Source organism: Henckelia pumila, chromosome 2, assembly GCF_033568475.1.
Source record: "Henckelia pumila isolate YLH828 chromosome 2, ASM3356847v2, whole genome shotgun sequence".
Taxonomy (NCBI): Eukaryota; Viridiplantae; Streptophyta; class Magnoliopsida; order Lamiales; family Gesneriaceae; genus Henckelia; species Henckelia pumila.
In genome coordinates, this window is record NC_133121.1 from 50820157 (window position 1) to 50843019 (window position 22863).

A 22863-nucleotide genomic window follows, 5' to 3' on the forward strand; every position below is an offset into this window, starting at 1 on the left:
ATACCTAAAGATAGGCAAATGATAGAATTCATGTGTAATGGAACTTTTGAAGATAAAAACCCAAATGAAGCTATGGAATATTTGGAGTCATTAGCAGAAAATGCTCAAAATTGGGATAATATAGGCTCAATTGAACCACCAAGTAAAACCAATAATTCAACAAATGGGGGTGGTATTTATCATCTTAAAGATGATGTAGATGTTCAAGCTAAACTTGCATCTTTAGCAAGAAAAATCGAGTCATTAGAAATGAAAAAGAGTGATCAATTAAAAAGTGTTCAAGAAATTGTTTGTCATATATGTGACACACATGATCATCTTACAAAAAATTGTCCTACTTTGCCTTCATTTAAAGAATGTCTCCATGAACAAGCCAATTATGTTAACAATTTTAAAAAACCAACATTAGATCCTTTTTCACAAACATACAATCCTGGTTGGAGAAATCATCCCAATTTTAGTTGGAGGAACGATAATAATGCACAACCTTCACAACAACCTCTTCAAAATAACCAAAATCATCAAGGTTATGCTCCTTATATCCCACCTCCAAGAAAAAATTTTGAAGATGAAATTCATGCATACATTCAAAAGCAAGAGTCTATCAATATTCAAAACATTCAATCTATGAATGATTTGAAAGAAACTCTTGCAAAATTTGCATCTGCACTTAATATTCATGAAAAAGGAAAATTTCCATCTCAACCACAACCTAATCCTAAAAATCAAAATCAAGAAAAATTTGATCAAGTAAAATCTGTTATTACTCTTAGAAGTGGTAAAATAGTTAATGATCCATATAGTGATGAAAACAAAGATCAATTAAACTCAAAGAGTAAGGATTCAAATCTTGATACTTTTGAGAAAGATGATGCTTTGAGTCCTAAAAATAAGAAAATTGATGATAAAATAAATAAACATGTTCCTTTTCCTCATGCATTAGTAAATAATAAAAAACAAAAAAATGATTCTGATATTTATGAAGTTTTTAAACAAGTAAAAATAAATATTCCATTATTAGATGCTATTAAACAAGTGCCTTCTTATGCAAAGTTTTTAAAAGATTTATGTACTGTGAAAAGACAATTGCATGTAAAGAAGAAAGCATTCTTAACGGAGCAAGTAAGCTCTATTATTCAAAATAATTCTACCTTGAAATATAAAGATCCCGGTTGTCCAACAATTTCATGTATTATTGGAAAAAATAAAATTAAAAAAGCTTTGTTAGATTTGGGAGCAAGTGTGAATTTAATTCCTTATTCAGTTTATGAAAAGCTTAAGTTGGGAGATTTAAAACCTACATCTGTTACTCTTTTACTAGCCGATAGGTCAATCAAAATACCTAGAGGTATCGTAGAAGATGTGTTAGTTCAAGTCGATAAATTCATATATCCTGTGGATTTTATTGTCTTGGATACACAACCAATAGAAGTACATAACGAAATTCCAGTAATATTGGGACGTCCATTTCTAGCAACTTCAAATGCTTTAATTAATTGTCGAAATGGAATAATGAAATTGTCTTTTGGAAATATGACTTTAGAACTTAATGTGTTCAATTTATGTAAACAACCAAGTATTAATGAAGATGAAGATGATAATGCAATAGAAACAATTGTGGAAGAAAATATACACCAAGAAAACTTAAATCAACAATCTGAAGTTTGTTTAGTGGAAAGTTTTGATTCAAAAAATGTTTTTAAATCAAAGTTATTTGAAGAAATTAATGAACTTGAAGAAGTAAAAGAAAATGATCGTCCAAAACTTGAATTAAAACCCTTGCCAATAGAACTAAAATATGCTTTTCTTGGTGAAAATCAAACATATCCTATTGTAATATCTTCTACCCTCTTACCAAAACAAGAAGAAGATGTAATAACACTACTTAAAAAACACAAAAATGCAATTGGATGGACTTTGCAAGATATAAAAGGTATAAATCCTTTAATCTGCACACATAGAATTCACTTGGAAGAAAATGCTAAAACATATCAACAACCACAAAGAAGATTAAATCCACACATGAAAGAAGTTGTTAAAAATGAAGTTTTAAAACTATTAGATGCCGGAATTATTTATCCAATCTCGGATAGTAAATGGGTAAGTCCAACACAAGTAGTACCAAAAAAATCAGGCATCACTGTTATAAAAAATGAAAAGGGAGAATTATTACAAGCTAGGATTCCATCTAGTTGGCGTATGTGCATTGATTATAGAAAATTAAATGATGCAACTAGAAAAGATCACTTTCCGTTACCATTTTTAGATCAAATTTTAGAGAAAGTGGCAGGTAATCCTTATTATTGTTTTCTTGATGGGTATTCGGGGTATTATCAAATACCAATATCATTAGAAGATCAAGAAAAAACTACTTTCACTTGTCCGTTCGGAACTTTTGCTTTTAAAAGAATGCCATTTGGTTTATGTAATGCCCCGGCTACTTTTCAAAGATGCATGCTAAGTATTTTTAGTGACATGATTGAAGAATTTGTGGAAGTTTTTATGGATGATATAACTGTTTTTGGAAACTCATTTGAAAACTGTCTTAAAAATTTGGAAGAAGTTTTAAAAAGATGTGAAGAAAAAAATCTTGTTTTAAATTGGGAAAAATGTCACTACATGGTTAAATCCGGAATTGTGTTAGGGCATGTCATATCTGAAAAAGGAATTGAAGTTGATAAAGCTAAGGTTGATGTTATTGCTAATCTACCATCACCAAACACGATCAAAGAAATTCGATCATTTTTGGGTCATGCGGGATTTTATAGAAGATTTATAAAAAATTTTAGCATAATATCGAAACCAATTTCAAATCTTTTAACAAAAGATGCACAATTTGAATGGACTCAAGAATGTGAAACTGCTTTTAAAAAAATAATTAATCTTTTAACTACATCACCTATTTTACAACCTCCTGATTGGTCTTTACCATTTGAATTAATGTGTGATGCAAGTGATTATGCTGTAGGAGCCGTGTTAGGACAAAGAAAAGAAGGTAAACCTTATGTGATCTATTATGCAAGTAGAACCTTAAATAGTGCTCAAATCAATTATTCAACAACTGAAAAAGAATTACTTTCAGTAGTGTTTGCATTAGATAAATTTCGATCCTATTTAATTGGTTCTACTACTATTGTTTACACTGATCATTCTGCCATAAAATATTTATCAAATAAACAAGATGCTAAGCCGAGATTAATAAGATGGATTTTGTTGTTACAAGAATTTGATCTTGTAATAAAAGATAAAAAAGGAAAAGAAAATGTAGTAGCCGATCATTTATCAAGAATAATTTCTGAATCATCTCAAAATGAAATACCAATAAATGAAAATTTTCCGGATGATCAACTATTTTATGCTACTACTATGCCTTGGTTTGCTAATATTGTAAATTTTCTTGTGACAAATAAAATGCCTTCTCATTGGAGTTCACAAGATAAAAATAAATTCTTGAAAGAGGTCAAAAAATTTTATTGGGATGATCCTTATTTGTTTAAGTATTGTCCTGATCAAATTTTTCGACGATGCATACCCGACAATGAGGTAAGTAGTGTCATTAAATTTTGTCATTCTGAGGCATGTGGAGGTCATTTTTCGTCAAAGAAAACAGCTGCAAAAATCTTTCAATGTGGATTTTATTGGCCTTCTTTATTCAAAGATACACATTCATTTTGCAAATCTTGTGAAAATTGTCAGAAAATGGGTTCAATTTCAAAACGAAACATGATGCCTTTAAATCCAATCATGATTATTGAAATATTTGACAGTTGGGGAATAGATTTTATGGGTCCATTTCCATTATCTTTTGGATTCACTTATATTTTAGTAGCTGTCGATTATGTTTCAAAATGGATTGAAGCAATTGCATGTAGAACTAATGATCATAAAGTTGTGATAAAATTTTTGAAAGAAAATATTTTTAGTCGATTTGGAATACCTAGAGCTATAATAAGTGATGGGGGAAGTCATTTTATAAATAAATCATTTTCTTCGTTGTTAAGAAAATATGGTATTACACATAAAGTTTCTACTCCATATCACCCTCAAACGAATGGTCAGGTTGAACTTGCAAATAAAGAAATAAAACAAATTTTGGAAAAAACAGTCAATCCAAATCGAAAAGATTGGTCTTTAAGATTAAGTGATGCATTATGGGCATATAGAACTGCATTTAAAACATCATTGGGGATGTCACCATATAGATTAGTTTTTGGAAAGCATTGTCATTTACCTGTTGAAATTGAACATAAAGCTTATTGGGCAATTAAAGCATTTAATACTAATTTAGATGATGCATCTAAATCAAGAAAATTGCAATTAAATGAACTAGAAGAATTAAGAAATGATGCATATGAAAATGCAAAGATTTATAAAGATAAAACAAAAGCATTTCATGATAAAAATATTATGAGAAAATCTTTTGAAATCGGAAAAAAAGTTTTACTTTATAATTCTCGCTTGCATTTGTTTCCAGGAAAACTTAGATCGCGATGGTCTGGACCATTTATTGTTAAATTTGTCTATCCTCATGGTGCTGTTGATGTTGAAAATCCTAAAAATAATAATGTATTTAAAGTTAATGGGCAAAGACTTAAACCGTTTATAGAAAATGAAGTTCTTAATGAAGAGTTTATGCCTTTATATGATCCAACTTAATTGTTACTTATATTTTTATTTTATTTTTGCAGAATTGAGTTCACTTCCCGGTTAAGTGGCGGATAACGGTACTCCGTGACTACTTTCAGTCGGTTTTATTTCAATTTCCCAAAATAATTGAATATATATATATATAAATATATATTATGGATGAAGATATCAAAAACTTGGTAAATATTTTCCATCTGTTTCTAAAAAAGTTCTGAGAATGATTTATGAAGGCAGATGTGAAAGATTGAGAATGCTTATGCAAAAAGGAATCCCGGAGGATATTCGTCTTATAATTGAAGCCAAGGTTCGATTAGGTGGTGAAGTTCCAAAATTCTTACTTGTTCGAAATATGTCTGGACTAGGAAAAAGTACCTATGCGAAGAAAAGAAGGGCTAAAATGTTAGATGTTTGTCATAATTGTGCCAGATGGACTTGTAATAGACAATGCAGATCTTTGGGATATGTTTCCACAAATAGAGAAGATAAAATTGATTTCATTAAGAATGGGCTGAGTAAAGAGTCATTGGATGATATCTCATTGACTCTTGAGACGCATTCTAGTGGAGATGTACAAGGTCAACTTCTCCATTTATGGAAACTATTCCAAGCGCAGCGTCATGGTGATGGTCTTGGGAATCTGACTAAAAAAGACCCTATTTGCCAATTTATAAGAAAATTGGATGGTAAGCCAACCCTCGACTCATAAATATTGAAGGAACACTGTGAGCCACAATCACATCACTGTTTATACGCATGCATGTTATTATTATATATTATTTTTTTTTACTATTTTCATCATTTTGTTCACATCTGTATTCCTATTTCTGTCTTATTCCTTGTTTTCCTTATAAAATCACTCAACTCTCTCTATATTTTTTAAAAGAAAAGAAAAAAACATGACAGGATCTTCTTCACAAAAATTGAAAAATATTTGTGTCTTTTGTGGTTCTAATACTGGAAAGAATGAAATATTTGTTGATGCAGCAATTAATCTTGGAAAAAATTTAGCAGAGAGAAAAATTCACTTGGTTTACGGAGGAGGCAATATTGGGTTAATGGGATCTATTTCAACAGCAGCTCATCTTGGAGGTAGTCAGGTTTTGGGTATTATTCCTACAGCTTTAGCTGAAGGAAATATTACAGGTGTTACGGTTGGGGAAGAGTTGAAAGTTTCATCAATGTACGAGAGAATAACTAAAATGATAGAAAATTCTGATGCTTTTATTGCCTTGCCTGGTGGTTTTGGTACTTTAGAAGAAATTTTTCATGTTGTTTCTTGGGCACAACTTAATATACATAATAAACCTGTTGGCTTGTTGAATATCAATAAATATTATGATGGTTTGTTGACTTTTCTCGATGTAGCCGTGGAACAAAATTTTATTTCAGAAAATTCACGAAGGATGCTCATCTCTGCTTCGAATGAAGACCAATTAATTGATGATCTCCAAGCTTTTGTTCATCAACCTGATTCAGCTATAACAAAGATCAATTGGTCTCAACCAACCAGTAAGAAAAGAAAACTGGATCATTGATTCAACATGTCATGAAATGGTTTGTGTTTGTTCCTCATCTTCAATAATTCCAGGTGATATCTCTTTCATCATGTACTCTTTATTTTTCTTAAAAAAAAAAAAAAAAAAAAATTTAAAATTTAAAAAAATATATTTCTATAATAATATTTATTTTTTTTTTCAATGGCAGAGTAAGGAGTCAAAAACTCCTGACACGCATTAGTTTTTATTTATCATCTTATCACAATAGATTAGATTTTAATATTCCGTATATATTTAAATTGCAAACTACTAAGAAAATGAAGTCTTTTTGTATAGATGTTTATTTATTCTTCTTTTTATCAATTTAATAGAAAATATATAATTGATGGGATATAAGTTATAAATAATATATAATTGTGTGTTTTCAAATACATATTTTCTAAAACTTTTATGAGTATATAATTAAAGTGATATTGATTGAATAAATAATAACATGTATAATTGAGGGAATTAATTTGTAAAAGTTCAATAGTTACTCACATAAATTTTGTGAGTGAGGGGTAAGAATTGAGAAAACAACTTATAAGCTTTTATTGATTATTAAGAAATGGTTGATTACTAGATTAAACCCATTTTGAAAAAAAAAAAGAAAAAAAAAGAAAAATGAAAATTGGCTGCAAAGTTGTTTGAAGTTTGATTGTAAAGTTGTAGAGTATTAATATCTCTACTATAATTATTAATGTAATAGATTTACCTCATAAAAAATAAAAAAAATAAATAAACTTTGAAAAAAAAATGTTACATTTTCAAAGTTTATTGGAGGTATTTGATTATGTAAAAACAATTTTGCAGCCAAGCAAAAAAACAAAAAAAACAAAAAAAAAAACAAACAAACAAAAAACCAAAAACCCAAAAAAAAAAAAAAAACAAAAAAAAAAAATGGGTTTATTCTTTGTAAATCATCCTATCTTATTTTCAATATTAGGTTATTTGATTGTCTGCTTTACTAGCCATTTTCAAAGAGTGTATAATTTCTTCCAACTCCATGAGTGAAAAACAGCTATATATGAAATACTTTAACCCGAGAGAATATGGAGTTGAGACTTTTACATTAATATTCTTGATGATATACATGTTATGAAAATGATTTCTATTATCCTTTTAATTATATTATTCTCAAAGTTTTTAGAAAATATTTATGTAAAAAAAAAAAAAATTATATATATTTAATATTTTGATATTGTGTGAAATATATATGTATAGCCCATCCAATTACATATTGATGTATTGGTTGATAATGAGATTTATAAATAAACATATGATCTCCTCACAAGTGTGTTTTTAAAATTTCAAAGTTTGCAAATTTGAATATATATATTAAGGAATAAAAATCTAACTTGTGATTTTATGATATTTTATGATATTTTATTACTAAGGGACTAGTAATTAGCCGGTTTGGGGGTGTGATGAAACTTAAAATTTGTAATTATTTATATGTTAAAAAGTGTGTTTTAAATTTTAAGTTTAATTAAAATTATGAAGTTGTATTATTTTAGTGTTATGTGTTTATATTTAAATGTTTTACTAAAATGTTGTATTTTACGGTTTGCGCAGGTTTGGTAAAAATAAAATTACTCAAGCTACAGAGGTCATAATGGAGTAACCTCAAAACCTGTAGAATCACAAAAGAGGCATCTTCAACTTTGTAGAAGACAAGAAATTCCAAAAACTTCATTAAGATGATCAAAAATAAACATCAAAATGGAGATAGATTTACTTTTACTATGACCAGCTTGGAGTAAAAATATCATAAGTATTTCATATTTTATCCAAAAGGGGTGAATGAGTTGTCCAAACACATCTACACAAAATATCCTACGTGTTCTATGTTGAAAAAAAAGGCTGAATCGGTGGTCTAAGGTATCAAACATGCCAATTAAAGTTGGGTCATGGTATTGACATTCAAGGAGACAAGCACCCACCAACTTTACTATTTCACATTTAATGAGCCTTGGACTCTTGCTCTCATTTGGCCTATAAATAGATGTGTTGTATAAGCTTTGTAGTGTGCAAAAGTGTAGAGAATTCTTCATTTGTAAAATAAATATTGTGTGTGTGAGAATAAAAGTTTGAGTGTGCAAGTTTCTCAAGTTCAAGTATGAAATTTCTTTTATCTTTATTCTTGAGTTTCATGTTCATGGAAAGCTAAATCTTTTTATGTCAAGGTGAAAAGGTTTCATTGTTGGTCAAGTAAGATTGTCTATATTTTGTATATTCTTTTCTTTTCTATTTTTATTTTTACTAATTGATCTTTATTTGTAGGTATAATTTTGGATGATTTGTTGTTATCTATTTACATCAAATGCTTGGTACCTTGAATGTGGTTACCTTGATTTGTTGTCAAATATGATACAATAAATACTACAATAATTATATACTATAAATATATGTATCTATTTATAATAAAATCATATATATTATTTAGACGATAGCGTGACACTGTCGGTTGTTCTAAATAATATATTGTGATTTGAACTAACATTTACTTTTTCGCATCTAACTTTTACTTTATCGCAACTAACATTTATTTTTCCGCAACTAACATTTACTTTCTCGCATCTAACTTTTACTTTTCCGCAACTAACATTTACTTTATCGCATCTAACATAAAGTCATATATTTTATTTAGACGATAGCGTGGCTCTGCCGGTTGTTCTAAATAAAATATTGTGATTTGATCTAACATTTATTTTTATGTCAATTTATATTTATGCATTTATATATATATTATGGGTACCATGTATTAAATATCGGTTGATATTAATATAGTGGGAACTATATTATATGATATACTTGTTTAAATATTTAATTGTTCTTTTTATGTTTATATTTATTCATCTATATATATATTATGGGTACCATGTATTAAATATCGGTTAATCTGATATTAATATAGTGGGAACTATATTATATGATATACTTGTTTAAATATTTCATTGTTCTTTTATGTTTATTTTTATTTTAGTTTCTTTTATTTATTTTTATTAAACAATCTTAAATAAACCAACAATGAACCTTTGAAACCTTGACAATTTTATAATTTGTGTATTTGAAGTTTTATAATAATATTTTCATCTATAATATATTATTGCTAAAATTAAACTTACAACATCCTCTCCGTGGATCGATCTCGTACTCACGAGTATATTACTTGCAGACAACCTACACTTGGGTGAATTACAATTTAAGTTGTAGCAAGTTTTTGGCGCCGTTGCCGGGGAGGTATAAATTAAGTTTAATTTTGTTATTATGTAAATAGTATGTTGTTTTTATTGTATGATTGTTTGGAGTCGTAAACAAAGTGGTAGACTTGTTCGAGTAACTGAAAATATTTTAAACATGGACGATAATTCTAATAATCAAGATGATAATAATAATAATAATAATCATCAAGAACATGAACAACCAAGAACACTTAAGCACCATATGAATCCAATAAGAACTAGTACACCATCTTGTTTAGTTTTTCCTCCTGATGCATCTAATTTCAATTTTAAGCCACAAGTCATTCAACTTTTACCAAATTTTCATGGCTTAGATTCTGAAAATCCATATTTGCATTTAAGAGAATTTGAGGAGGTTTGCAACACTTATAATGATCAAAATTGTAGCATGGATACTGTTCGATTAAAGCTTTTTCCTTTTTCCTTAAAAGATAAAGCTAAAACATGGTTGCAAAATTTGAGATCAAGTTCAATAAGATCATGGGAAGAAATGCAACAACAATTTCTAAAAAAGTTTTTTCCTTCCCATAGAACAAACTCTTTTAAAAGACAAATTACAACTTTTTCTCAAAAACAAGGGGAAACATTTTATCAATGTTGGGATAGATATAAAGAGTTACTTAATACATGCCCACATCATGGTTTTGAAATATGGAGAATAGTTTCTCACTTTTATGAAGGTTTAATACCTAAAGATAGGCAAATGATAGAATTCATGTGTAATGGAACTTTTGAAGATAAAAACCCAAATGAAGCTATGGAATATTTGGAGTCATTAGCAGAAAATGCTCAAAATTGGGATAATATAGGCTCAATTGAACCACCAAGTAAAACCAATAATTCAACAAATGGGGGTGGTATTTATCATCTTAAAGATGATGTAGATGTTCAAGCTAAACTTGCATCTTTAGCAAGAAAAATCGAGTCATTAGAAATGAAAAAGAGTGATCAATTAAAAAGTGTTCAAGAAATTGTTTGTCATATATGTGACACACATGATCATCTTACAAAAAATTGTCCTACTTTGCCTTCATTTAAAGAATGTCTCCATGAACAAGCCAATTATGTTAACAATTTTAAAAAACCAACATTAGATCCTTTTTCACAAACATACAATCCTGGTTGGAGAAATCATCCCAATTTTAGTTGGAGGAACGATAATAATGCACAACCTTCACAACAACCTCTTCAAAATAACCAAAATCATCAAGGTTATGCTCCTTATATCCCACCTCCAAGAAAAAATTTTGAAGATGAAATTCATGCATACATTCAAAAGCAAGAGTCTATCAATATTCAAAACATTCAATCTATGAATGATTTGAAAGAAACTCTTGCAAAATTTGCATCTGCACTTAATATTCATGAAAAAGGAAAATTTCCATCTCAACCACAACCTAATCCTAAAAATCAAAATCAAGAAAAATTTGATCAAGTAAAATCTGTTATTACTCTTAGAAGTGGTAAAATAGTTAATGATCCATATAGTGATGAAAACAAAGATCAATTAAACTCAAAGAGTAAGGATTCAAATCTTGATACTTTTGAGAAAGATGATGCTTTGAGTCCTAAAAATAAGAAAATTGATGATAAAATAAATAAACATGTTCCTTTTCCTCATGCATTAGTAAATAATAAAAAACAAAAAAATGATTCTGATATTTATGAAGTTTTTAAACAAGTAAAAATAAATATTCCATTATTAGATGCTATTAAACAAGTGCCTTCTTATGCAAAGTTTTTAAAAGATTTATGTACTGTGAAAAGACAATTGCATGTAAAGAAGAAAGCATTCTTAACGGAGCAAGTAAGCTCTATTATTCAAAATAATTCTACCTTGAAATATAAAGATCCCGGTTGTCCAACAATTTCATGTATTATTGGAAAAAATAAAATTAAAAAAGCTTTGTTAGATTTGGGAGCAAGTGTGAATTTAATTCCTTATTCAGTTTATGAAAAGCTTAAGTTGGGAGATTTAAAACCTACATCTGTTACTCTTTTACTAGCCGATAGGTCAATCAAAATACCTAGAGGTATCGTAGAAGATGTGTTAGTTCAAGTCGATAAATTCATATATCCTGTGGATTTTATTGTCTTGGATACACAACCAATAGAAGTACATAACGAAATTCCAGTAATATTGGGACGTCCATTTCTAGCAACTTCAAATGCTTTAATTAATTGTCGAAATGGAATAATGAAATTGTCTTTTGGAAATATGACTTTAGAACTTAATGTGTTCAATTTATGTAAACAACCAAGTATTAATGAAGATGAAGATGATAATGCAATAGAAACAATTGTGGAAGAAAATATACACCAAGAAAACTTAAATCAACAATCTGAAGTTTGTTTAGTGGAAAGTTTTGATTCAAAAAATGTTTTTAAATCAAAGTTATTTGAAGAAATTAATGAACTTGAAGAAGTAAAAGAAAATGATCGTCCAAAACTTGAATTAAAACCCTTGCCAATAGAACTAAAATATGCTTTTCTTGGTGAAAATCAAACATATCCTATTGTAATATCTTCTACCCTCTTACCAAAACAAGAAGAAGATGTAATAACACTACTTAAAAAACACAAAAATGCAATTGGATGGACTTTGCAAGATATAAAAGGTATAAATCCTTTAATCTGCACACATAGAATTCACTTGGAAGAAAATGCTAAAACATATCAACAACCACAAAGAAGATTAAATCCACACATGAAAGAAGTTGTTAAAAATGAAGTTTTAAAACTATTAGATGCCGGAATTATTTATCCAATCTCGGATAGTAAATGGGTAAGTCCAACACAAGTAGTACCAAAAAAATCAGGCATCACTGTTATAAAAAATGAAAAGGGAGAATTATTACAAGCTAGGATTCCATCTAGTTGGCGTATGTGCATTGATTATAGAAAATTAAATGATGCAACTAGAAAAGATCACTTTCCGTTACCATTTTTAGATCAAATTTTAGAGAAAGTGGCAGGTAATCCTTATTATTGTTTTCTTGATGGGTATTCGGGGTATTATCAAATACCAATATCATTAGAAGATCAAGAAAAAACTACTTTCACTTGTCCGTTCGGAACTTTTGCTTTTAAAAGAATGCCATTTGGTTTATGTAATGCCCCGGCTACTTTTCAAAGATGCATGCTAAGTATTTTTAGTGACATGATTGAAGAATTTGTGGAAGTTTTTATGGATGATATAACTGTTTTTGGAAACTCATTTGAAAACTGTCTTAAAAATTTGGAAGAAGTTTTAAAAAGATGTGAAGAAAAAAATCTTGTTTTAAATTGGGAAAAATGTCACTACATGGTTAAATCCGGAATTGTGTTAGGGCATGTCATATCTGAAAAAGGAATTGAAGTTGATAAAGCTAAGGTTGATGTTATTGCTAATCTACCATCACCAAACACGATCAAAGAAATTCGATCATTTTTGGGTCATGCGGGATTTTATAGAAGATTTATAAAAAATTTTAGCATAATATCGAAACCAATTTCAAATCTTTTAACAAAAGATGCACAATTTGAATGGACTCAAGAATGTGAAACTGCTTTTAAAAAATAATTAATCTTTTAACTACATCACCTATTTTACAACCTCCTGATTGGTCTTTACCATTTGAATTAATGTGTGATGCAAGTGATTATGCTGTAGGAGCCGTGTTAGGACAAAGAAAAGAAGGTAAACCTTATGTGATCTATTATGCAAGTAGAACCTTAAATAGTGCTCAAATCAATTATTCAACAACTGAAAAAGAATTACTTTCAGTAGTGTTTGCATTAGATAAATTTCGATCCTATTTAATTGGTTCTACTACTATTGTTTACACTGATCATTCTGCCATAAAATATTTATCAAATAAACAAGATGCTAAGCCGAGATTAATAAGATGGATTTTGTTGTTACAAGAATTTGATCTTGTAATAAAAGATAAAAAAGGAAAAGAAAATGTAGTAGCCGATCATTTATCAAGAATAATTTCTGAATCATCTCAAAATGAAATACCAATAAATGAAAATTTTCCGGATGATCAACTATTTTATGCTACTACTATGCCTTGGTTTGCTAATATTGTAAATTTTCTTGTGACAAATAAAATGCCTTCTCATTGGAGTTCACAAGATAAAAATAAATTCTTGAAAGAGGTCAAAAAATTTTATTGGGATGATCCTTATTTGTTTAAGTATTGTCCTGATCAAATTTTTCGACGATGCATACCCGACAATGAGGTAAGTAGTGTCATTAAATTTTGTCATTCTGAGGCATGTGGAGGTCATTTTTCGTCAAAGAAAACAGCTGCAAAAATCTTTCAATGTGGATTTTATTGGCCTTCTTTATTCAAAGATACACATTCATTTTGCAAATCTTGTGAAAATTGTCAGAAAATGGGTTCAATTTCAAAACGAAACATGATGCCTTTAAATCCAATCATGATTATTGAAATATTTGACAGTTGGGGAATAGATTTTATGGGTCCATTTCCATTATCTTTTGGATTCACTTATATTTTAGTAGCTGTCGATTATGTTTCAAAATGGATTGAAGCAATTGCATGTAGAACTAATGATCATAAAGTTGTGATAAAATTTTTGAAAGAAAATATTTTTAGTCGATTTGGAATACCTAGAGCTATAATAAGTGATGGGGGAAGTCATTTTATAAATAAATCATTTTCTTCGTTGTTAAGAAAATATGGTATTACACATAAAGTTTCTACTCCATATCACCCTCAAACGAATGGTCAGGTTGAACTTGCAAATAAAGAAATAAAACAAATTTTGGAAAAAACAGTCAATCCAAATCGAAAAGATTGGTCTTTAAGATTAAGTGATGCATTATGGGCATATAGAACTGCATTTAAAACATCATTGGGGATGTCACCATATAGATTAGTTTTTGGAAAGCATTGTCATTTACCTGTTGAAATTGAACATAAAGCTTATTGGGCAATTAAAGCATTTAATACTAATTTAGATGATGCATCTAAATCAAGAAAATTGCAATTAAATGAACTAGAAGAATTAAGAAATGATGCATATGAAAATGCAAAGATTTATAAAGATAAAACAAAAGCATTTCATGATAAAAATATTATGAGAAAATCTTTTGAAATCGGAAAAAAAGTTTTACTTTATAATTCTCGCTTGCATTTGTTTCCAGGAAAACTTAGATCGCGATGGTCTGGACCATTTATTGTTAAATTTGTCTATCCTCATGGTGCTGTTGATGTTGAAAATCCTAAAAATAATAATGTATTTAAAGTTAATGGGCAAAGACTTAAACCGTTTATAGAAAATGAAGTTCTTAATGAAGAGTTTATGCCTTTATATGATCCAACTTAATTGTTACTTATATTTTTATTTTATTTTTGCAGAATTGAGTTCACTTCCCGGTTAAGTGGCGGATAACGGTACTCCGTGACTACTTTCAGTCGGTTTTATTTCAATTTCCCAAAATAATTGAATATATATATATATAAATATATATTATGGATGAAGATATCAAAAAACTTGGTAAATATTTTCCATCTGTTTCTAAAAAAGTTCTGAGAATGATTTATGAAGGCAGATGTGAAAGATTGAGAATGCTTATGCAAAAAGGAATCCCGGAGGATATTCGTCTTATAATTGAAGCCAAGGTTCGATTAGGTGGTGAAGTTCCAAAATTCTTACTTGTTCGAAATATGTCTGGACTAGGAAAAAGTACCTATGCGAAGAAAAGAAGGGCTAAAAGGTTAGATGTTTGTCATAATTGTGCCAGATGGACTTGTAATAGACAATGCAGATCTTTGGGATATGTTTCCACAAATAGAGAAGAGATAAAATTGATTTCATTAAGAATGGGCTGAGTAAAGAGTCATTGGATGATATCTCATTGACTCTTGAGACGCATTCTAGTGGAGATGTACAAGGTCAACTTCTCCATTTATGGAAACTATTCCAAGCGCAGCGTCATGGTGATGGTCTTGGGAATCTGACTAAAAAAGACCCTATTTGCCAATTTATAAGAAAATTGGATGGTAAGCCAACCCTCGACTCATAAATATTGAAGGAACACTGTGAGCCACAATCACATCACTGTTTATACGCATGCATGTTATTATTATATATTATTTTTTTTTACTATTTTCATCATTTTGTTCACATCTGTATTCCTATTTCTGTCTTATTCCTTGTTTTCCTTATAAAATCACTCAACTCTCTCTATATTTTTTAAAAGAAAAGAAAAAAACATGACAGGATCTTCTTCACAAAAATTGAAAAATATTTGTGTCTTTTGTGGTTCTAATACTGGAAAGAATGAAATATTTGTTGATGCAGCAATTAATCTTGGAAAAAATTTAGCAGAGAGAAAAATTCACTTGGTTTACGGAGGAGGCAATATTGGGTTAATGGGATCTATTTCAACAGCAGCTCATCTTGGAGGTAGTCAGGTTTTGGGTATTATTCCTACAGCTTTAGCTGAAGGAAATATTACAGGTGTTACGGTTGGGGAAGAGTTGAAAGTTTCATCAATGTACGAGAGAATAACTAAAATGATAGAAAATTCTGATGCTTTTATTGCCTTGCCTGGTGGTTTTGGTACTTTAGAAGAAATTTTTCATGTTGTTTCTTGGGCACAACTTAATATCCATAATAAACCTGTTGGCTTGTTGAATATCAATAAATATTATGATGGTTTGTTGACTTTTCTCGATGTAGCCGTGGAACAAAATTTTATTTCAGAAAATTCACGAAGGATGCTCATCTCTGCTTCGAATGAAGACCAATTAATTGATGATCTCCAAGCTTTTGTTCATCAACCTGATTCAGCTATAACAAAGATCAATTGGTCTCAACCAACCAGTAAGAAAAGAAAACTGGATCATTGATTCAACATGTCATGAAATGGTTTGTGTTTGTTCCTCATCTTCAATAATTCCAGGTGATATCTCTTTCATCATGTACTCTTTATTTTTCTTAAAAAAAAAAAAAAAAATTTAAAATTTTTAAAAAAATATATTTCTATAATAATATTTATTTTTTTTTTCAATGGCAGAGTAAGGAGTCAAAAACTCCTGACACGCATTAGTTTTTATTTATCATCTTATCACAATAGATTAGATTTTAATATTCCGTATATATTTAAATTGCAAACTACTAAGAAAATGAAGTCTTTTTGTATAGATGTTTATTTATTCTTCTTTTTATCAATTTAATAGAAAATATATAATTGATGGGATATAAGTTATAAATAATATATAATTGTGTGTTTTCAAATACATATTTTCTAAAACTTTTATGAGTATATAATTAAAGTGATATTGATTGAATAAATAATAACATGTATAATTGAGGGAATTAATTTGTAAAAGTTCAATAGTTACTCACATAAATTTTGTGAGTGAGGGGTAAGAATTGAGAAAACAACTTATAAGCTTTTATTGATTATTAAGAAATGGTTGATTACTAGATTAAACCCATTTTGAAAAAAAAAAAGAAAAAAAAAGAAAAATGAAAATTGGCTGCAAAGTTGTTTGAAGTCTGATTGTAAAGTTGTAGAGTATTAATATCTCTACTATAATTATTAATGTAATAGATTTACCTCATAAAAAATAAAAAAAATAAATAAACTTTGAAAAAAAAATGTTACATTTTCAAAGTTTATTGGAGGTATTTGATTATGTAAAAACAATTTTGCAGCCAAGCAAAAAAACAAAAAAAACAAAAAAAAAAACAAAAAAACAAAAAAACAAAAAAACAAAAAAAAAAAAAAAACAAAAAAAAAAAATGGGTTTATTCTTTGTAAATCATCCTATCTTATTTTCAATATTAGGTTATTTGATTGTCTGCTTTACTAGCCATTTTCAAAGAGTGTATAATTTCTTCCAACTCCATGAGTGAAAAACAGCTATATATGAAATACTTTAACCCGAGAGAATATGGAGTTGAGACTTTTACATTAATATTCTTGATGATATACATGTTATGAAAATGATTTCTATTATCCTTTTAATTATATTATTCTCAAAGTTTTTAGAAAATATTTATGTAAAAAAAAAAAAAAAATTATATATTTAATATTTTGATATTGTGTGAAATATATATGTATAGCCCATCCAATTACATATTGATGTATTGGTTGATAATGAGATTTATAAATAAACATATGATCTCCTCACAAGTGTGTTTTTAAAATTTCAAAGTTTGCAAATTTGAATATATATATTAAGGAATAAAAATCTAACTTGTGATTTTATGATATTTTATGATATTTTATTACTAAGGGACTAGTAATTAGCCGGTTTGGGGTGTGATGAAACTTAAAATTTGTAATTATTTATATGTTAAAAAGTGTGTTTTAAATTTTAAGTTTAATTAAAATTATGAAGTTGTATTATTTTAGTGTTATGTGTTTATATTTAAATGTTTTACTAAAATGTTGTATTTTACGGTTTGCGCAGGTTTGGTAAAAATAAAATTACTCAAGCTACAGAGGTCATAATGGAGTAACCTCAAAACCTGTAGAATCACAAAAGAGGCATCTTCAACTTTGTAGAAGACAAGAAATTCCAAAAACTTCATTAAGATGATCAAAATAATCAAACATCAAAATGGAGATAGATTTACTTTTACTATGACCAGCTTGGAGTAAAAATATCATAAGTATTTCATATTTTATCCAAAAGGGGTGAATGAGTTGTCCAAACACATCTACACAAAATATCCTACGTGTTCTATGTTGAAAAAAAAGGCTGAATCGGTGGTCTAAGGTATCAAACATGCCAATTAAAGTTGGGTCATGGTATTGACATTCAAGGAGACAAGCACCCACCAACTTTACTATTTCACATTTAATGAGCCTTGGACTCTTGCTCTCATTTGGCCTATAAATAGATGTGTTGTATAAGCTTTGTAGTGTGCAAAAGTGTAGAGAATTCTTCATTTGTAAAATAAATATTGTGTGTGTGAGAATAAAAGTTTGAGTGTGCAAGTTTCTCAAGTTCAAGTATGAAATTTCTTTTATCTTTATTCTTGAGTTTCATGTTCATGGAAAGCTAAATCTTTTTATGTCAAGGTGAAAAGGTTTCATTGTTGGTCAAGTAAGATTGTCTATATTTTGTATATTCTTTTCTTTTCTATTTTTATTTTTACTAATTGATCTTTATTTGTAGGTATAATTTTGGATGATTTGTTGTTATCTATTTACATCAAATGCTTGGTACCTTGAATGTGGTTACCTTGATTTGTTGTCAAATATGATACAATAAATACTACAATAATTATATACTATAAATATATGTATCTATTTATAATAAAATCATATATATTATTTAGACGATAGCGTGACACTGTCGGTTGTTCTAAATAATATATTGTGATTTGAACTAACATTTACTTTTTCGCATCTAACTTTTACTTTATCGCAACTAACATTTATTTTTCCGCAACTAACATTTACTTTCTCGCATCTAACTTTTACTTTTCCGCAACTAACATTTACTTTATCGCATCTAACATAAAGTCATATATTTTATTTAGACGATAGCGTGGCTCTGCCGGTTGTTCTAAATAAAATATTGTGATTTGATCTAACATTTATTTTTATGTCAATTTATATTTATGCATTTATATATATATTATGGGTACCATGTATTAAATATCGGTTGATATTAATATAGTGGGAACTATATTATATGATATACTTGTTTAAATATTTAATTGTTCTTTTTATGTTTATATTTATTCATCTATATATATATTATGGGTACCATGTATTAAATATCGGTTAATCTGATATTAATATAGTGGGAACTATATTATATGATATACTTGTTTAAATATTTCATTGTTCTTTTATGTTTATTTTTATTTTAGTTTCTTTTATTTATTTTTATTAAACAATCTTAAATAAACCAACAATGAACCTTTGAAACCTTGACAATTTTATAATTTGTGTATTTGAAGTTTTATAATAATATTTTCATCTATAATATATTATTGCTAAAATTAAACTTACAACATCCTCTCCGTGGATCGATCTCGTACTCACGAGTATATTACTTGCAGACAACCTACACTTGGGTGAATTACAATTTAAGTTGTAGCACCCCCCCCTCTCAATTGTCTGACTTCAAATCCTTTTATATACCGTCATCCAAAATCCCAACAAAAAGCCAACAAAATATTTGCCGAAATAATTAAAATTTGAGATCGCGCGATGGAGCGGGCGCTCCAGAAATCCTAGGCGGGCGCGCACATGTCTCGGTCTTGATTTCTCACTTCACAAAAGTATATGCGTGTTTGCTCCTCATGATGCGCTAAAGAGAAGCGCTAACAATTTTCCTTCTTAAGCCCAATATGAAAGCCCAAATATCCTCTTCTCATTTTCCTGTTACTCTGTTCTTTTCTTTTCTTTTTCTCTTCTTTACTGCTTCAATTTTCTTTTCTCCATTTTATTCTTTTCTCTTCTCAAATTCTTATTTTTCTTCTCTTTTCCACAATACTTACTAATTTCTTTCAATCACAAAAACAACAAAACCCACACATAAATCTGCTCGAAACCAATAGTTAATAATTAAAATCATATATAAATTAAGTGTATAAAATACACTTATCAAATATCCCCAAACTTAGACTTTTGCTAGTCTCGAGCAAAAACTCACTCAAATCACCAAACTAACAACCAAACATCAACAATGATAGTCAAGAAATATTATGGAGCAATGACCTCCGCAATAATTTTAAAAATTCAAATCCAATCTCATCCTACCTTCTAACACTTGAAAATTTCAATCATAACTAAATAACTGCATAAACATACAATCTCCGCACCTCACATTTCAAAACACTCTTATCCAAGTTCAATTCACACATTCATAGATCATGAGGACTTTTCAAGGTAACAAGGGATCAAATATAGGGATATAAAAAACACTCACATTCAGGTAAATGCAAAGAATAATAGTGTGTGCGTGTTTTGATCAAAAATTCATAATCATTAAAAGTATCAATCAACAGTCCATAGGCTAAATTCTCGCAACTCTTCTCCACTAGTATATTGGGCAACTGAGACTCGGTCAATAGGACTTAATCAGCTTATAATGTAAGGCATGGCTCATGGCTACAAACGAAGGAATAAAAATTCAAAAAGAAGGAGTAATTTATGCTTAAACTCTAATTTCCACTCCTTTTCATTTACACTTCACACTTTTTCTTCCCATTGATTTTTCAACTTTTTCACAACTTTTTTTTTCAAACCCCATTTTTTTTTCCTTTTTCACTACTATCTTTTTCTTTTCAATTCATCCACCACACCATTCCATAGTCACAAATAAAAACTAGGAGCATATAACATTTTAACATTCAAATTACTCCCTTAAAGGTAGGAAATAGTGTTTAAGTTATTCATAGGTAGTTAATATAGGACCTTGAAACAATGACGAATGGGGTTTATCACACGTTTACACGCATGTCATTCGATTTTCAATAAAGCTCAAACAAGGTACTAGGGATAACATATATTAATGGGTAGCTTAAAAGGCTCAAACGAATATCAGAAAAATTTGCCTAAATCATTCCTAATCATAGTTATGCCCTTATTTCGCCTCAAAGAGTGTCCGAACTAGTTCTAGACAAATCTCAATCCACAATTAAATCATACGAATTTCAATCAGTGCAGAAAGAACAATCATCAGCAGTAAACGATGATTTTCACAACAAATTCAGATTTTTGTACCTCAATGTACTGATATACGTGTAGAGTCAAATGAGAAACTAAGGATAAAATTATTCAATAAAAATTAGGCCCAAAAATTCAAACAATGCCTCAATCATATCTATGTCTGTATGTTTAAAAAATCAGATTCAAGCATTAATCGCAGAGTATATAGGAAATTATTCATCCAATTGGTTCCATTTTTCAAAATTCAGAATTTGGTTAAATAGGTAGACAGTCATGGATTTCAGTTATAACACAAAAATAAAAAAATTTCAATTTTTCATCATTGGCCATGCATTCCAATTATTTCTTGACTCAGTTCAAAACTACTCACTTAAACAACAAATAAAGTCAAACAAAAATTTTAACTATGAAGCACACAATAAAACTCAACTAATCAACTTTCAACAATTCAAATCATCAACCAAGCAACTAACTAAATCATTGACCAAATGATACATCCCCCCAAACTTAGTACGATCATTGTTCCTAATGATTAAAAACAAGAAAAAGAACAAGGGACGCGTACCTCCCAACACCGAGCATCAGGACTCGATGTTATCAAAATATTCATAACAAAAATACGCAGCGCCTTACTACCATGGTGCAGTGGTTGAGAGTACGACATCTCGCGATACTTGTTAATTGCCTCATTAAAAACCTTGTTGTGAAAAACCACGTGGGAAAAATCATAGACAAGGGAAAAAGATTACAACTTTGATTGCTCCCCCTCTTGCAAGCATCACTTGAAATTATTAACTCGTCTTATTCCAATCTTGTGCACATATTTGCCAAAAATTGATCCAGATGCTGATTTTGCCATATATATGGTACTTCAAGACCAAATATCTTTTCTTCTTCTTCAAGTTGGCAAAAAAATATTTTGAGCATCGAATCCTTCGAGGATGGTTCTATATGTATCACCATCAAATCAGTACATCCATGTCAAGTGCAAATATTTTCTCATAATCCGCTTGCAATATTTTGACAAACTTTGCTAAAATTTGCTCATATTACCACATATCATTGTTATTGAAAATTTCAACAAACTGTAATTCAAAATAATCATCATTTTTCATAATAGCAAAACACACGAATGATTATATCACTTCAATCCCAAATAATTTGTGAAATCTAATCTTTTAATATATTTGTTATTCTTCAGGAATAACATAATCCAAACTGGATTTATTGAAATAATTTGTCGTTCACGCTTCTAGCGTCTTTTTCATTTACTTGCAAGTAATATAAGATATGTTCATGCAGGACATTAATTTTTTTTCACAACGACCAGCCTCCATTATTCTTTTCACATTTAGATATTCACTCATTTTCTTTAAATGGGTTCTTCATCACTAAAAATTATTTATATAAATTTTTCAACTTGAACATAAATGAAGCTAAACGATCTCATATACAAGATCAAATAATAAATTTTGATATTTAAACTTTCAACGCCATGTTCACTTTATATTTCATTGGGATCGATCTCAAAAATTATTCTTGTAGCTTCTATTTTCTTTCCTCATTGTTGGAAACATTGTTTCACACGAATAACGAATGAGAATTTTGCGTCATAAAATCTCATTGTTCAAAATAATTGATCATAAGATCCAATTTATTTTCAACATATTTACAATCTTTTCGAGAAATTTATGTAGTACATTTCTCGCACAAACATTAACCTTCAGTACATAATCATTTGACATAATATTTATAATATATATTTCAGATATCC

The 22863-nt window shown here is 28.9% G+C and overlaps 2 protein-coding genes and 1 non-coding gene across 3 annotated transcripts; 2 read left to right on the forward strand and 1 right to left on the reverse strand.

Annotated features, from left to right (window-relative positions):
* Positions 1–18: 18 nt before the first annotated feature.
* Positions 19–4830, forward strand: LOC140877600 (uncharacterized). The gene is made up of 7 exons (XM_073281134.1): positions 19–195; positions 410–471; positions 681–805; positions 1421–1640; positions 3375–3543; positions 3577–4059; positions 4813–4830. Exons 1-7 carry the CDS (start codon positions 19–21, stop codon positions 4828–4830), a joined length of 1254 nt encoding a protein of 417 aa, XP_073137235.1.
* A 5131-nt stretch (positions 4831–9961) lies between these two features.
* LOC140885776 (small nucleolar RNA R71) lies at positions 9962–10072 on the reverse strand. The gene has a single exon (XR_012151192.1). It is a non-coding gene; the product is annotated as a small nucleolar RNA R71 (small nucleolar RNA).
* A 58-nt stretch (positions 10073–10130) lies between these two features.
* Positions 10131–22296, forward strand: LOC140877601 (uncharacterized). Its single transcript, XM_073281135.1, has 7 exons — positions 10131–10307; positions 10522–10583; positions 10793–10917; positions 11533–11752; positions 13486–13654; positions 13688–14170; positions 22291–22296. The coding sequence occupies exons 1-7, from the start codon at positions 10131–10133 to the stop codon at positions 22294–22296; spliced, it is 1242 nt and encodes a 413-aa protein (XP_073137236.1).
* Positions 22297–22863: the final 567 nt, after the last annotated feature.

Excerpts from the sequence above, each read along its gene's own strand:
- LOC140877600 (XM_073281134.1), top strand. The coding sequence starts at position 19 with ATGATAGAATTCATGTGTAATGGAACTTTTGAAGATAAAAACCCAAAT. Across the intron at positions 472-680 it reads CCAATTTTAGTTGGAGGAAC|TGAAAAAGGAAAATTTCCAT; the intron begins GATAATAATGCA and ends ACTTAATATTCA. Across the intron at positions 1,641-3,374 it reads GAAGAAAATATACACCAAGA|GTTTGCTAATATTGTAAATT; the intron begins AAACTTAAATCA and ends TACTATGCCTTG.
- LOC140877601 (XM_073281135.1), top strand. The coding sequence starts at position 10,131 with ATGATAGAATTCATGTGTAATGGAACTTTTGAAGATAAAAACCCAAAT. Across the intron at positions 10,584-10,792 it reads CCAATTTTAGTTGGAGGAAC|TGAAAAAGGAAAATTTCCAT; the intron begins GATAATAATGCA and ends ACTTAATATTCA. Across the intron at positions 11,753-13,485 it reads GAAGAAAATATACACCAAGA|GTTTGCTAATATTGTAAATT; the intron begins AAACTTAAATCA and ends TACTATGCCTTG.